The following is a 16,674-nucleotide window of genomic DNA, read 5'->3' as shown; positions in this document are numbered from 1 at the left end:
AAAGCCAGAGATATCTTAAAAAAAAAAAATATCGAGAGGATTTGGCATTTCCAATTAATGGATTAAATTATTACCATTATTATTATTATTATGGTACTTTTATTATTAAATGTATAGGTCTACTACAATTAATTTGCCCCGCAATAATTTCATAGCTCATTACCACACAACCGCACAACTGATACATTAATAATAAATAATTAAATTAGCTTGCTTACTCATTGAAAATAATTTAAAACATTTAGATATATTAGCCTACACAATGAATAGGCCTAGGCTATAATTAAAATTCCATCTAAAGTAGCCTATGTTCAAACACTGTAATAATCAAGTCATCAAAATAAGACCTTTATTAGCCTACAGACAAAGAAATTTAAAAAACAACTTGTTTAACACGAAATACTTCAATTCTGTTGTTGTTGATTTTTCACTACGTATATCAAACCCTGTCCACACGAACGCGGTTATTTTTAAAACCGCAGCTTTTTCTACGCGGTTAGGCCCTTCGTCCACATGCAAACGCAGCACCAGTTCACTGAAACCGAACATTTTTGAAAACTCCTGCCAGGGTGAAGATTTTCAAAAACTCCGGTTGCAGTATTGTCGTGTAGACAGCGAAACCAGAGTTTTTGGCTTGTGACGTCGGCGCCTGCGCTGCTTTCTCTGCCTATTGGAGACTTTTTCAGGCTTCTGATCGGCCAACATGGCTTTACGGTTGAGATTATATCGACACCTGTTGGTTTGGCATGCTCTTGACAGTGCTTCATAACTTGCGTTTGCGTTTTCATGTGGATGGAGATTTTTTTAAAAACGGAAGAAGGAAAAACTGTTTATAAAAATACCAGTGTACATGGCCTCAGCCATAAGAGACTTTTTTTTTTTAGAAAATAAATGAAGACAATACCCAATATGTCTCTCGTCTCCTCTGAGAATATGTGCCGTTAAGCGTCAGATGCCGACAGCTCAGTCAGTTTTTACTTTCACTTTCTGTAGCTTAATGAATTGACTGGAGTTTAAAACTTTTTCATGGGCATAACGCTCATGCAGTTTGCAAATTGTTTGTGTGGCATGCACTGGCTCGCCTTCATGGTTTAAAACTGAAATATTTATAATTTTTCGACTGTGTTTGTCTTTATCACTAATTGCAAAATGATGGACAATGGTTCACATTTCCCGTGATGATAACATTATTTTATCAAAAGATATCCCTCTTTTCGTTTTCTTTCTTGCTGTATTAAAGATTAAATAGTTAAAGTTCTATTTTCGCGCAGGCGCAGTGAGGGAAAAAGCACTGAGTTTAGGGCAGTCGGTTCGTAGCTCTGCTTCAACTGTGCGATACCCTCACGAGGGGCGACCAAAATTTCTGACATGTCAGAAATTCAAACGACCGTCCGATTGCCTGTCGGGAGAGACTTATCGCTTCTCGTTTCCCCCCTGTACACTGCACGAACACTGCACGACAAATGACACACGACAACGCTGAAATTCGGCCCGACTCAAAAAAAAAAAAAAGTCGCACGAGTCAGAATTCGGTTCAGAATCGGACGAAAATCATAGTGTATGCCCGGCTTAATGGATTTGATATTTGAGAGATCAGCCTCAGAGCTTTAATTGGATCAGTGTCTCTTAAATTGATGTGACTTCTCTAGAGTATGATGCAGCAGAGCAAGGATTTGCAGTTCTCATGGTTATTGAATGTTGGGCTTATTTTGGGTTTTCAAGGAAATGCTTCCATTCAAGTCAACATCTAGAAGTGTGGTATATTATAGATATTTAGAGTAGGAATGCATGATATATCAATACACTATTGGTTATCGGCTTAATTTTTATCAGTACTGGTCAGTATTGGATATTTGATTTTATTATATGTGCATCCCCAATTTAAAAGGGCTTACAAAGGCAAATATTGTTATTACTATTTCTCATACATGTGATTGGAGATTAAAACAAGGTATTAAATGTTGATGTGTTACTTATTCTTCAGCATTAATGCTACAGGCCTCTAATAATGCTCAGATCATGCAACTTGAGGATTTATAATTTTTGCTTGGAAGACTATAAAATGGTCAAGAAATCCTTTAAAGGTGGGACAGAGTCATATTTTGGGACCAGACTTTTGTACAGATTGTCCAAGTAAGCAACCACCCAGAACAGCCCAGCAACTGGATAACAATGTGCTAAAACGAAAACCTTAAACTCCCATAACATGCTAGCATTGTGGTGCAAACAGTGTGAGTTTTGCATTGGCAAGTATCATTCACATTTTCTTTAAAATGTGTAGATCATTCATGATCTACCCAATCCTCTACCTCAGTGTGTACGGGTTCGAAACTAGCTCTGCAAAGTGAGCCAGATCACCATGTGACGGTGGTAATGTTTACTCTGCAGAAGGACACTGTCACTCAGGTGCTTTACACAGTTCAGGTACTGATGATGCAACCTCAGTAACCCTTGCTCTGCTTTGATTGGCTCTTTAGATTAATTATTGTTTATGCTGCATGCCGAGTCAGATGCCTTTAGTGTTTTGTCTCTGGTTTGATTTTTGTTTAAGCTGATGTTAGCAATTGTTCACTGCAGACTGCAGAGTTATAGTTGAATCACTGCTCATGAATTCGAGGCCATTGGCCTTGTTTTTTTTAGCATTGCATGTATTTTTGAAGGAACTGTTGGCTCCTTTGAAAAAACAGGATGTGCTGACTTGTGAAATATTTAGTTTTATCTATTTTGATATTCATGTGGAGTTCATAGGCTCTAGGGTTGGGCCGATAGACGATGCCATCGTCCAACGCTGATGCCTGACAGCCATCACGATGTTAAGCTACCGCTAGCAAGCGGCTAACCTACTGTGTTTAAAAGCAGAGTGAATCCTCTAAAGTATTGTTACAGTGTGAACAGACAACTGGAGTCACTCCTGAAACTTTCAAAAAAAAAAAGTTAGTGATTATCATGGCAATGTTTTGACATCTTGTGGGTGTAAACAGGAAACACATATATCATCTCATATTTATATACACAGTACAGAGTATATACTTTTTTAGGAGTGAATTTAGTTGTGATCTAGGGTTGGGCCGATAGACGATGCCATCGTCCATCGCCGATGGCTGACAGACATCGTGATTCCTTCCCCACCACCCCATCTCCCGCAATCCGCCGCATCCCAGTTCCATGTTCGGAAAGGAAATGAAGTGTACTATGGAAACCCTAAAGGGAATAAGTAGCCTACGAGATGGGAGGATTAAAAAAATATTTCAGTACTTTTTCCCGCAATTATATCGTTTGGTAAGTATAGGCGACTGTATGTAAATTGCGGGCATCAGGGAGCCGCTATTGAAACCGCTTTCGATTGCGTGCTCTCATTTTACTTTCACTTTCACTTTTGAGATTCGCGATCACAAGGACTCTATACTATGGAGCGGCAGTACTTACCACACATTTGACAAGATTAGATGTTTGTCATTGGTGCTCAGGATCTGCAAATCATTCGCCATCGTCCTATCAGACATTTCTCCTTACTCTGTGTATGTGGTAAGCGAACTTTCATGTACTGTAATGCAACAGGCTACCGCTAGCAAGCGGCTAACCTTTTAGTGTCTCCGTAGAACGTATTATTTTTTTCGCGTTCAGGTTTTTTTCAGTCCAATTCCAGAGTGTTAAATATGCAATTCAGTCTTTTATCAGCTGCCAAGATGGGATCTTACATAAACACAGACATTGAAATGCATCAAAAGATTGGTGAGAAAACGGCCATGGATTGGAGAAAGTTAATGTGTTATCAGGTGTTCACACAGTGACACAGGATTATTAAAACAGGATTATTAGAACATGGACACATTCTTGGCCTTTAGGACTCCACCAGAGTCAAATGCCTTCACTGCATGAGATCTATCCTTACTGAAGAGTCTGAAGGACAAAATACATGCACAAACTCTTTCACCCCCTCCTTCCCTCTCTCTTTTCGTCCTTCAGCCAGTCGCGTTCACAGATGGCTCATATCTGACCAGAAAGCTGCATTGCAGTCGTCTCAGTATAGTGAGCCATCACGGTGAAGTTTCATCCTTTTGTTTGGAGCTCCATTGTGTCCTCTTGTACTGGTTTTGTGTGTGGGCAATGACTTTTATTTTCAAACCAATGAAAAGTTTGTTCATGTCGTGTGCTCCTCCTTTGAGTCGCCCATTCTGTCTGCTGCAATAGAGTTCAGTAGGAGGTTTGATCAGATGATTGATAGACTATTGTGTCTATCAGACTCAAATGAAATGAGAATTTTTGCAGTTATATGTGAAATATAAATTATTGAATAATATAAAATCTTCATATATTTATTTAAATATGGAAGAGTTTATATTAAATTAGGAAAGCAAATTTAGTTTGTAGGGCTGCACAATTCAACCAAAGTTTTGTACTTTGTATGTAGCCCTAGTAGTTTGTTTTATGAATCAGCCACAATGTTACAACTGTTTTTGGCAAAAAACAAACAAACTGAACCAAAAAAATAAAACATTATGACCTCTTTTTAAACATTTAGTGCTCAGTATTTATTTAGAAGATAAAGATAGCAAAAGAAGCACCAGCAAATTATTTTTAGATGTTCTGTTGTTGTGGGGTTCATCATCTCATTTACAAAACCGCACACCTGTGTGCCTGTAGACTGTGTAACTTGATCCTGCATGACTTGGTTTGGTTTGTTTATTTATATAGCACAATACAGCAACAGTCGTTGACCATTGTGCTGTACAAGAAATTATAAAATCAGATTAATAAAACACCAATCAAAACAACATAAAAGTCATATGGTACAGGAGGTAGTACATACAGAGGACAACAGAGACATGCTCAGGACGACTCAGATGTTAAAAGCCTTTTCTAAAAGGTGAGTTAAGTTTTACTTTAAACAGAGATTCTGAAGAGATTATCCTAATAGATAAAGGTACGCTATTCCACAGTTTGGGGCCGACTATGGCAAAAGCCCGGTCTCCCTTTCTTTTTAACCTTGATCTAGGAACCTTTAACAATTTCTGATTTGATGACCTTAAACATCTCGCAGATATGTTAACAGTCATGAGTTCAGATAAATAAGATGGTGCCAGACCGTTTAAGACCTTAAAAACAAAAAGTAAAATCTTAAACTCTACTCTAAAATGAACCGGCAACCAACGCAGAGAGAGTAAGACAGGGGTGATGTGCTCAAATTTACGAGTGCCAGTAAGGAGTCTAGCAGCTGCATTTTGGACTAATTGCAGGCGGTTCATATAGGAATGACCAATACCTATATAGATTGAATTGCAATAGTCCAGACGAGAAGATATAAATGCATGGATTACTTTCTCGAACTCAGCAAAGGTTAAAAAACTTTTAACTTTGGCCAGTAGTCTCAGCTGGAAAAAACACGATTTGATAACTGCATTTACCTGCTTATCAAATAGCAGGGCAGAGTCAAAGACAATACCCAGGTTTTTAACAGATGGTTTTACATAAGCAGCTAAGCTGCCTAACACTTGATTTAGACTGCCAGAAAAAGCTAATGGACCAAACACAATTGCCTCAGTCTTACTCTCGTTTAAGTTCAAAAAATTATTGGACATCCAAGCCTTAATATCTGACAAACAGGCAGTTAGGGCAGACAAACCAGCATTATCATTTTGCTTGATGGGCACATATATTTGAGTGTCGTCGGCATAAAAGTGAAAAAGTACAAATGACTGGAGGCATTTGTTTAATATTATTTATGCATAGCATGATGTGGAGATGTGGAGGGAGTTTAACTTCGGGCAGAATGCATAAAGAGCAAAAATGAAGTGACTGTGTAATTTCTGGTTTATTTTCAAAACTGGATTAACCATAGGTTACATCTTCCATAAATAGCCAGTTACATTATTTGAGACATTAAAATAGATATTATAGATCATTAGATCATTACACATGATGATCATTACACATTATGGGTGTTTTATTCATTCATTTTTTTTCTTGTTCTGCCTCACACACACGCTCACAGTCTCTTATGAGTCAAGTTTGTTTGTGTGTGACTGCCTATTGCAGCCATGTGCCAAGAGCATATGGAGCTGTGTCAGCGCTGTCTGATTCCCTCACAGGGTTTGAACAGGATTGTGTGGATGTGCCATTGCCATCATGACATTGGATGTCACTGTACGATGATATCTGTAGCATAGTCAGCATTTGAATTTCGTTTTAAATGTTAAATGTAGGCAAATTTGACCAGGTTCTTCTAGCAGGAGTGATTTTACTGTGGCCGTCTTAACCTATACGCTCGTCTCTGTTTGTCTAGATTCTGCCGCTGATCTGCATGTGTTTAGTCTTGTCAAATCTCATAGCTGATTGGCTCGCGTCTCCTGAACAAAGAGACCTGCGTGTTTTTGTTCATTTGAAAAAACACTTGTTTATTCAGCTGGTGCAACATTGTGTAGTCAGTGGTGTAGGTCAGGCGAGACTCTGCATGTGTCCATTGATGTGAGCGTGTGAGTGTTGACGACCATGCTTTTGGATTCATGCCGTTCGAGCCCAAGCTTTTAAAGTTATACGTGGCTGTGTTCTGTTTTGCCAGTTGGTCACGAATATCTAGCGTAGCGTTAGTTCTGGCAGGTCACGTTAGTCAAGCTCGCATCAGCTGACTCTCAGCTGATCCCCATCAACCTATGGGAATACGACACCTAAGTATTCATATATAAGTATTGGCAACATATTCATTGGTCAACTGTTAAAGGCAACAGAATTTGCTGCTCTCCCTGCTCTCATCCATGCTAGGCTGCATGGATGCACAGGGAGTTCTTGCCCAGAACAGAACCAAACCGCCAATCCAAACTGTATGCTAATTGTCAATCATCTTTGACGATAGTGGTCCTGACAGAATTAATATTTATTATTGTTTTTCCCAAATCCTTACCGTCTCACCCTCTAATTTCGCAGGTTTATTTTCTTGTCATTCACTTTTAATCCATGTTTTCGCATCTCTTACTGTGGTAAGTATGCGGATGGGAAATGAAAGATGAATTAAGAACTCGTTCCTACGATTTATTCATTTGTTCCCTCATTTTAGTTAAATCATGGGTTATCATTAGGGAACAAATGAATGAAACATGGACCGTGGCCTCAAACTAATAAGTCGTAGAAACGATTTAACAAGTAGGAATGTCCTGCTCTTGTCCCGCAGCCCTGTCAAAGCGCAGTGCCCGCTATGAAACAATCTGGGGAGATTATAATTAAACATGACTTGGTTACTACATTTTTATTGCTTTCCATATGTTGAAGGACTTTGCATTGTTTTTATTTTAATGTATTTTTAGAGTTTGGATCACATTAAAAGCGTAATTTGTAAATTAGTGAAGTATTTTTGCAAAAGATCCAGCTCCGTCACCGCACTCACAGCCGCTTGCACATGTTTTGCATATGAGCCGCACGCACCCCAGAATTAAATTGCTTAATCGACCATCAATAGCTTTAATCGATTGCATCTCTTATCGACAATGAATCGATCGTCGATTAATCGTTGACATCCCTACTCCCATAACATGCTAGCATTGTGGTGCAAACATTGCGAGTTTTGCATTGGCAAGTATCTCACAGTCATGATCTACCCAATCTTCTACCTCAGTGTGTGTATCGGTCGAAACTAGCTCTGCAAAGTCATTCAGAAATCATTCTAATATGCTGATTTGGTACATAGGAAACATCTATGTTGAAAATGCTGCTTAATATTTTTGCGAATACATTGATATTTTTTTAGGATTCTTTGAATAGAAAGTTCAGCAGATAGCTTGACCTTCTGTAGGTATTCCCACCTTGCATCTTAAAGGGGTCCCAGTACATCCATAGAAATACATGAAATCATAGGTTGTCTGACGTGAATGCCATTTGAAAAATTAATGTGTTTCAGTCTGTTTCTTTCAAATTAGATATCCTCCTTTCTCTCTGTATGTCTTATTCTTTCTCTTTCTCCTTCCCTCTATATCCCTCCTTCCTTATAAGGTAACATGGTGGTCAGATCGTGCACAGGGGCTGGAGAATGAGCACATTGTGATTGTGAAGAGTTTGGCTGTTTGGAGTTCTAAATTTAGTCTACTAGGCACTTCCCTCGGCCCCACCTCCAGACACACACACACACACACACTCTGTCCTGTGGGAATCTCACAGTGTGGCCTAACAAGGGAGGGCTGAAAGAGAGAGCTGGAGTGGGTACTGCTGTGCCATGAGACTGTGTGTGTGAGAGACTCCACCTTCATGCATTCAGATTAAGTTGCCCTCTGTGACGTCTTCAGAGCTTTGCTAGAAGAGATGAGATCACTCACAGAGACCACATATCAGATGGATACGGTGACATGCTCAGCAGCTACTGCACCATGACTCACTGTCTCCACTAGACAGCTGTATGTGCTGCTTCTTTAGGGAGTTCAAATCCTTCATCTGTCCCTGACAGTGTCACAGAGTTTATTAAAAACACTTTGCATTCACCTGAGCTTGAGATAGATTGATAGAGATAGAGTGTGACATAGTTCAACTGAGCCGTCAACATGATGAACATGAAGTTTTTATCTGGTAACCTTTTGATAATACTCGAGATAAAACCTGATTAAATGTTTTTGCTCTGAAAATGTTTTACAAATAGGGATTTAAAAAGTTTAATTGACTATATTTTTATATATTACACACTATCATTCAAAACAAAATAAAATGCATGATTTTTCTATGGAAAAAAAGGATAAATTCAATTTATTATGTGACAGCTACATCTATTTTGAATAAATGCTATCATTTTATGCAAAAAACTTTTAAGCAGCACAGCTGTTTTCAACATTGATAGCAATAAATGTTTCTCCAGCATTAAATCAGCATATTAGAATGATTTCTGAAGGATCATGCATTTACAATGCAATAATATTTCACAATATTATTGTTTTACTATTTTTTTCTGTTTTTTATTTTTTTCTGTCAATAAATGCAGTTTTTTTAATATATATTTGAATGATAGTTTCTGTATATATTAATGATTTATTTAGAAATGTACATTTTAAAATTGTTTTTAACAATTGTATTTCATTTTATTCAATCGGGGGAAAATGTATATGCAGGGACTGAATCATCATTCTAAACATTCAGTGTTTAGAACAGATTCACAGATTTAAACAGTTTAAAAACTTCTCGGAAATGATCCAAACATTTAAACTCTTTCTGCATCTTCTGCTGGGGTTTAAATCTGTCTCTAGTTGGAAGTTCTTTTGGAATAGGTTTTCCAAGGTTTTTTCAAGGTTTCAGTAATATTGCCATATAAGGTACACATCCTGTCTTTCACTTCCTTAGACTGCCATCTGTTTTTTCCCCTTTTTGCTTTTGGATGCACTCAATGTGTTTTTGAGAGGTGTTAAACAAAAGGGCTCTGTTTGTGTTTGGAGAGTCATCCATATGGATCTGAGAGAGCGAGATCTCTCTGAATAGAGTTTTGTATAGAGGGCAACATCTATGGAAAACAGACTCCCAAACACATTGCTGCTGTCCTTTTTTGACCATGGGCATCTTTCAAAGGTCATTTCTGATTTTAAGGGGACAACATCAGTTCTGTACAAAATTGGCTGATAAAACATGCAGCACAGACGTTTCCAGTGTCTTTAGGTGTGAGTGGTCTGTTATTTTAGTCAGATTGAATGCATTTTAATGTAAGACTGGATGTGTGAGCAGCTGTCTGAGAGGAAATGCTTGCCCTCAGTCGACGTCGCAAAACCTAAACAAAACCCTCACTCAACACCCCATGCCGGACATTTCTGGAATATGTTCTGCTCCCCTCCCCACCATCCTCAGAGGCCTTACAGAGGGGGAGGTGAGAGAGAAGAGGAGTAGAAAAACAAAAAGGGGAGAAATGAAGACAGAAGGGGGCTTATCATGTAAACAGGAGAGAATCCTCTCTAGTTTGTGAAAGCCCACCTGCTGCTGCCACTATTTTGTTCTTGTCATGTTTTTTGTCATGTCTTACGGCTTTGCTATAGGCTATATAAAGTTGTAGTCAGTATTTTATACAATTTGATTCAAAAGTACCTGGAGTTGGTTTATAACTAGTGAATAATTAAATCCAGATTCTTTAAATATAAATATTTTTGGGGGTTTCTCTCTGTATCCCTCATTAAAACAAACAATTGGTCTTATTATTAAACCTCTTTGTGTGAAGAGAGGCTGTTTGCTGTCTGTTGTGATAAATGGAGCAGATGAGTAGAAACACCCTGGGGAATCCCTGCAGGCTATTACTAGTACTGCAGCAAGAAAACCAATTGTACCAACACTAACCTCTGTTTGTAGCCTCTGTGATTAAACCATTTCTGCTTTATCAATTTATTTAACTTCCTTAAAATTTGAATGGGTTTGTCTTAAAACAAACAGCCTACGATTCAGGTGTTTGCAGAAAATAAATCACTCAAGCATGATTAATGATTATTGATAAGTCACCAGTTTTCCCATTACTTGATTTTCTGGGTTTCCTCTGTCATCATCCAGCATCATTAAATAGCGTCAGTACTCCAGTGATCAGTCACTCAGGAATGTGTTGATATTTTACCTGTAATATCCTAGAGAATAGGGAATAAATATATTAATCATATTTTATTTTATACATTAATTTATTCAGTAAGTATTGAATAAATTGTCATTTTCGATCAAGTTAAAGATGTTTATGATGTTACAAAATACTTATTTAGGAGCACAGCTTTTTGTTCTGTTTCAATATTGATAATAATAAGAAATGTTTCTTGAGCACCAAATCTGCATATTCAAATGATGTCTAAAGGATCATGTGACACTGAAGAGTGGAGATAGTTGCTGAAAATCCAGCTTTGCAATCACAGGAATGATTATTTTAAAATGTATCAAAATAGAAAACCGTTATTTTAAATGATAATAAAATTCAACAGTATCACTGTTTTTACTTTGTTTTTTTTAATGAAAGAAGCCTTGATGAGCATAAGCAACAGTATATAATAATCCTATTTTTTGCTTTTTTTTTTATTTTGCCTTCTGTATAATTTTAGGTTTTTGTAAAATAGCCTTTGTCTAGAGTACAGCTCAAACAACTTGATGAGGTATTGCTTGTCAAATGGTATTGAAGGCGTTCACAATTTATATTTGTTTAGGTTGTAGACAGTATATGCATTATGCAGAGAAATAAGGATTTCATTTCAATCAGAACTTCATTTCTTCATTTCTGTTTTAAGTTTTTAGACACACAGTAGCACAAAGCGAAGAAGCTTTGTTTTTGTTTTTTTAAATGTTTTTTCTTCATCATAACCCTCATCTTTGGCTGTGAGTTTGTGTAACAGATTGTTTTGTGTGGTCTATTGTCAGCCCTAATAGGCTGAACTCCACAGGACAGACACTACATCTGTGTGTCTCTATGGAAACTGTTGTCCTGACCCTATGAGACAGACTCTTCCCATTCCCTCTTACAGTGAGCATCTTTCATTGGGTAAAATCCAGAAGTCACTGAATCATCTTGAGTCATTAAATCTCTGACTCTTACTCCCCTCCTTGAATAATGCCCATTTTCTTTCCCAGAATGACAGGAGTTTTATTTTGAGTATGAGTGAATGAATGAATGTATGTAAACAGCACATTTTAACAAGAGAAGCCACTGAAAATGAACCCTGAGTCAACTGCAGAAAGACCTGCTACAATGACCAAAGCTTTTGTTCACGAACGAGAGAGAGGAAAGTGTATGAACGAGATACCAGCAGGGTGCCTGGACGGGAGAGAGATGGAGGAAGAATGAAAGAGCAAGAGAAGAGTGAACTCTCTAGAACGAAGTCTTCTGTTCTTTATTGGGCTGCTGGATTCTTTTCAGCGTGCGAAACCAGATAACACGAGAGCTAACAACAATACACCGCTGAGGGAAAAAGCTGATTCCGATATCAGTGCTGCTCTGTTAGGTTTCTTGAACTCTGAGAATGTGCTAGAATCCAGAACAGGCCATTTATGATTGTGTAATGCCTTCCTTAAATGGTACAGTATGGGTTTCATCCAATAAATGGTAGTGATTTCATCTAATCGTTCAATCTTAGTAATGATATTTTCTCCCTAGCTCTGTTCCAAAACCTGCCTCTGTGCCTACTGCCTAAATAGGAAGCTGCTTCAGGAGTTTTCATTCGAGATTTGTAACGCTTTACATGAAATGCACAGGAAGCTTGACTCTCAGATGATTTTAATATAGGCATCATAGAGAAGAATAATGCAATTCTCTTAAGTATGAATATAGCCTATATGTTTTTTTTTTTTAATTCTTAAATAAATGCTGTTCTTGAAAAAGTTTTATTCATCGATGTCTGAACAAAAGGAATTGTAATAATATTTTATGACATTACTGAATTTTTGATGAAAAAGTAGCCTTGGTGAGCATCTTACTAATCCCAAAACTTTTAAAGGGATCATATGATGCGATTTCAAGTTTTCCTTTCTCTTTGGAGGGTTACAAGCTGTTCGTGAATAGATAAGATCCCTAAAGTTACAAAGACTAAAGTCTCAAACCCAAAGAGATACTCTTTAAGTTAAGACTGGTCCACGCCCTCCTAAAATGCCTCGTTTAGGCACGCCCCCACATGTCTACGTCACTGTGTGGAAAGATTTGCATAACACCGCCCAAATGTTCACGCAAAGAAAGAAGGCGTAACTTTATTGTTGCTGCCACCGCCGCTGCCATGTCGTGGAGACGCTGTGTGTTTCGTTGCAAAAGCGAAAATACTTTGTTTGGCCTTCCAAAAGAGGCAACACATAAAAAGACAGTATAAGTCATTATAATCCGTAATTATGTCCCCACTGGATGCAACAAATTCCTCGTGTATAATGAGTTTTAATGTTTTTGTCTCGTCGCTCCGGAACACAGCATCACAATATGGTAAGGGGTGTAACATTTCCGTCAGTAAACCGCATAAACTCATTTCATTACACCAAATACACAAAATAATGTTCTTTTTAGCAACATCATATGACCCCTTTAAATGGTAGTGTATGTGATGGTAGTTTGGCCAAAACAAGCTATTTTAGAAGGTAGCATACAGATAGTCTATGTCTATTTTTGTATCAAGAGTTCCTTAAAATGCTCCCTATGGGGCAGCTCAATAGGTTTTGGTACAGAACACCGGTTTCAGTTATCAGGTCAGGTCAGGCTCACTGTCAGCTCATTGCTTAATTAGCTGAATCGAAATTGCTGAAGCACACAGGAATATCTCTATTCTCTGAGTCATAAGCATCTTGTTTCTGGAGATTAGTGGAGGGCTAATGGAGAGATGGTCTGTTGTGTGTTGGAGTTCACACTGAGGTTGGTATTCAGCCGAGAGATGCGGTGGAGGAGGATGGTGATATCTCAACTGTGGAATTCATGTCTTTCAAAAAATGTTCACACATACACTTGCTATCCTAGCACTTCAGAAAGTTTTACTGGCATTATAAATGTGTTTATATTGCTAAAGAATTCATTAACAATACAAACATGCTTTGAATGTTTTAAAGGGGCACTCCACCAATTCCCTAATTAAAAAATAAATAAATGCATGATAGGACAGGCTCACATAAAATCACACAACTAGCCAAATTCCATTCTCTTTATCACAGTACTCCACTGTTGTACAGTTTCACTAACTGAATAAATGTATGCTCTGTACATAGATGTGTATATAGTCAGGTTTTATGTACTTTTTCATGACTTTCAGGGTCTCTGGATGGTCTCTTCAGCATTAAATTGCCCCTATTATGTCATTTTTAAGGTTCATAATATTGTTTTGGGAGTCTCCTACAAAAGGATTGCATGCAAAAAACGCTTTAGTTTTCTCAAAATATGCATTTAATATCACCTAAATTTCCAGCGATTCTCAAATGATTAATTCGAAGCAGTTCTAAGATTCAGTCTCTCTAAAACCCTCCTTTCCGTGAGCCTACATTGCGCTGATTGGTCAGATGGCCCAGTCTGTTGTGGTTGGTGTACCACGTACAGTGCGTGTTGGAAACGCCCATTGCCATAATTCCGTATTTTGAACGCTCGATAGAAAATATAAACATCCATTATTGATCATATTACAGGTTGTGATTCAGTGGAGCCAGCTGGTCCAAATAAACTGGGTATTGAGCCATCTTTCAAGAGCAAGCGTTTTGTGAATCTCGTGCTGAACTCCCCGAGATTAGACAAACAGTCGTCAGTAAAATTACGTGTTTGTGGGCGGGGTTTGATAGAAATCTTGATAGAATTTCTCATGCTTACAGGGTGTGATTCAGTGGAGCCAGCTGGTCCAGATAAACTGGGTACTGAGCCATCTTTCAAGAGCAAGCGTTTTGTGAATCTCGTGCTGAACTCCCCAAGATTAGACAAACAGTCGTCAGTAAAATTATGTGTTTGTGGGCGGGGTCAAGTTGTTTGCGGCCGGCCAACGTTGAACATGGGCGGGAATTATGCAAATGTGTTACCCCATGACATGTAGCCATCATGGAAGTGGGACTTGAATTACTAACGACTCGTTTAGGCTGTACAGTGTTGAGTTTTTATTTTGGGAGACAATAACTTTATTTATCATGCACTTTCGGCTTTATAACTTTGCAGATTGTTTACATTCACATACAGCTGCATTAAACACTGCATGAAAGGCAATATTGGAAATGGCATAATAGGGGCACTTTAAAAGAACACCGTGTTAGTGTACACTTTTGTAACTTTCACTGCCCAGAGGGTTATGACAGATTTATGGAAACTGGAAATGGCCGACATGTTTTTAAGTCAGGGATCAGCTTGCCATCTGCTCTTAATGTTGGTTTTGTGTTTTGAAGCGGGCTTAATTTGACACGTTAGTCTTCCCTGTGTGCTGAACTCCCCAAGATTAGACAAACAGTCGTCAGTAAAATTACGTGTTTGTGGGCGGGGTCAAGTTGTTTGCGGCCGGCCAACGTTGAACATGGGCGGGAATTATGCAAATATGTTACCCCATGACATGTAGCCGTCATGGAAGTGGGACTTGAATTACTAACGACTCGTTTAGGCTGTACAGTGTTGAGTTTTTATTTTGGGAGACAATAACTTTATTTATCATGCACTTTCGGCTTTATAACTTTGCAGATTGTTTACATTCACATACAGCTGCATTAAACACTGCATGAAAGGCAATATTGGAAATGGCATAATAGGGGCACTTTAAAAGAACACCGTGTTAGTGTACACTTTTGTAACTTTCACTGCCCAGAGGGTTATGACAGATTTATGGAAACTGGAAATGGCCGACATGTTTTTAAGTCAGGGATCAGCTTGCCATCTGCTCTTAATGTTGGTTTTGTGTTTTGAAGCGGGCTTAATTTGACACGTTAGTCTTCCCTGTCAAATAAATCTCAGTAACGTGGAGCTGATTCTTTAACAGTTATCTTTCTTGATGTGGTTTAGTTGTTTTCTCTGGCTATAATCTGATACGGACTCTCTCAGTGATGGTACAGAGTTGTACGATAATGACCCTGTGATTGCAAAATGTTTGCTGCTATTCTAGCAGCTGATGTGGAGCAACACATTGGAATGAAGACAGTTTTACTGATTTCTCAAGTCAAACGAACATATTTTTCTTTCTCTTTCAGGCGGGCAGTGATGGAGAGAGTATCGGCAACTGTCCATTTTCTCAGCGTCTCTTCATGATCCTGTGGCTGAAGGGTGTGGTCTTCAATGTCACCACTGTGGACCTTAAGAGGTGTGTGTGAATGTTCTTGGTTATAGTTTGTGGGCAGAAAATTGCCCAAAAGTGACTTAAATCTGATAAAACCTTCCATGGGGACATGCAACATTGTCTTTGTTTGGAAAAACCATATATAAAATATAAATCAATTTTGTGTCCCCTTTTAGATAGCAAAGTAATGTGTGCATAATAAGTGCGTGTGTGTGTGTATTAGTGAATCTCATTTTCAGTCATCTCAGATATTAATTTTCATTATCAATCTTAGGCATTCGCAGTTGTCTGTGATGGTGTGTGTGAGCATGTTTAAGTATTTCACTGAGGAATTTAAGACTAGTGTGGCAGTGAGGCAGCAGTGACTCTATATTTTGTGCCCAGGTGTGAGCCACTGATGATCTGTGGTAATATTTTGAACTTCTGAAAATGAGGTTAAGGCATCTAATATTAGCTATGACTTTAACCTGCTGTTATATAGTATCCACTATGCTGCGTGTGTGAATCCTAAATACTTCTTTAAATGAGGTTAAATGGACTGTTAACCAAGTTTTACAGTCAAAGAATATTGCAAGATTCCTTTCTTTTGATCTTGTTTTTTTTTTTTTAAATCTGACTACCACAGTATATGCTCAAATATTTAAAGGGGTCATATGATGCGATTCCAATTTTTCCTTTCTCTTTGGAGTGTTACAAGCTCTTGGTGCATAAAGAAGATCTGTAAAGTCGCAAAGACTAAAGTCTCAAATCCAAAGAGATATTCTTTATAAAAGTTAAGAGTCAACCACACCTACCTAAAACGGCTCGTTCTAACACGCCCCCACATGTCTACGTCACGATGTGGGAAGGTTTGCATAACGCCGCCTAAATGATCACGCAAAGAAGGAAGGCGTAACTTTTATTCTCGCTGTTGCCGCCGCTGCCATGTTGTGGAGTCGCTGTGTGTTTCGTTGTGAAAGCGAAACTACTTTGTTTGGCCTTCCAAAAGAGGACACGACTAGAA

The 16,674-nt window shown here is 38.3% G+C and overlaps 1 protein-coding gene across 1 annotated transcript in view; it reads left to right on the top strand.

Moving 5' to 3' along the window:
- The window catches only part of clic4 (chloride intracellular channel 4), a 25,801-nt gene that overhangs the window by 3,824 nt on the left and 5,303 nt on the right, over positions 1–16,674 (top strand). Inside the window, exon 2 of the mRNA XM_016442155.1 lies at positions 15,586–15,695. Coding sequence (XP_016297641.1) covers positions 15,586–15,695 — 110 coding nt within the window. The remainder of the gene's footprint in view (positions 1–15,585; positions 15,696–16,674) is intronic.

This window comes from Sinocyclocheilus anshuiensis, unplaced genomic scaffold, assembly GCF_001515605.1.
Source record: "Sinocyclocheilus anshuiensis isolate Anshui unplaced genomic scaffold, SAMN03320099.WGS_v1.1 scaffold335, whole genome shotgun sequence".
Classification (NCBI taxonomy): Eukaryota; Metazoa; Chordata; class Actinopteri; order Cypriniformes; family Cyprinidae; genus Sinocyclocheilus; species Sinocyclocheilus anshuiensis.
Note: the sequence above shows the minus strand (reverse complement) of the source record. Positions and strands in the feature narration are given on the sequence as shown.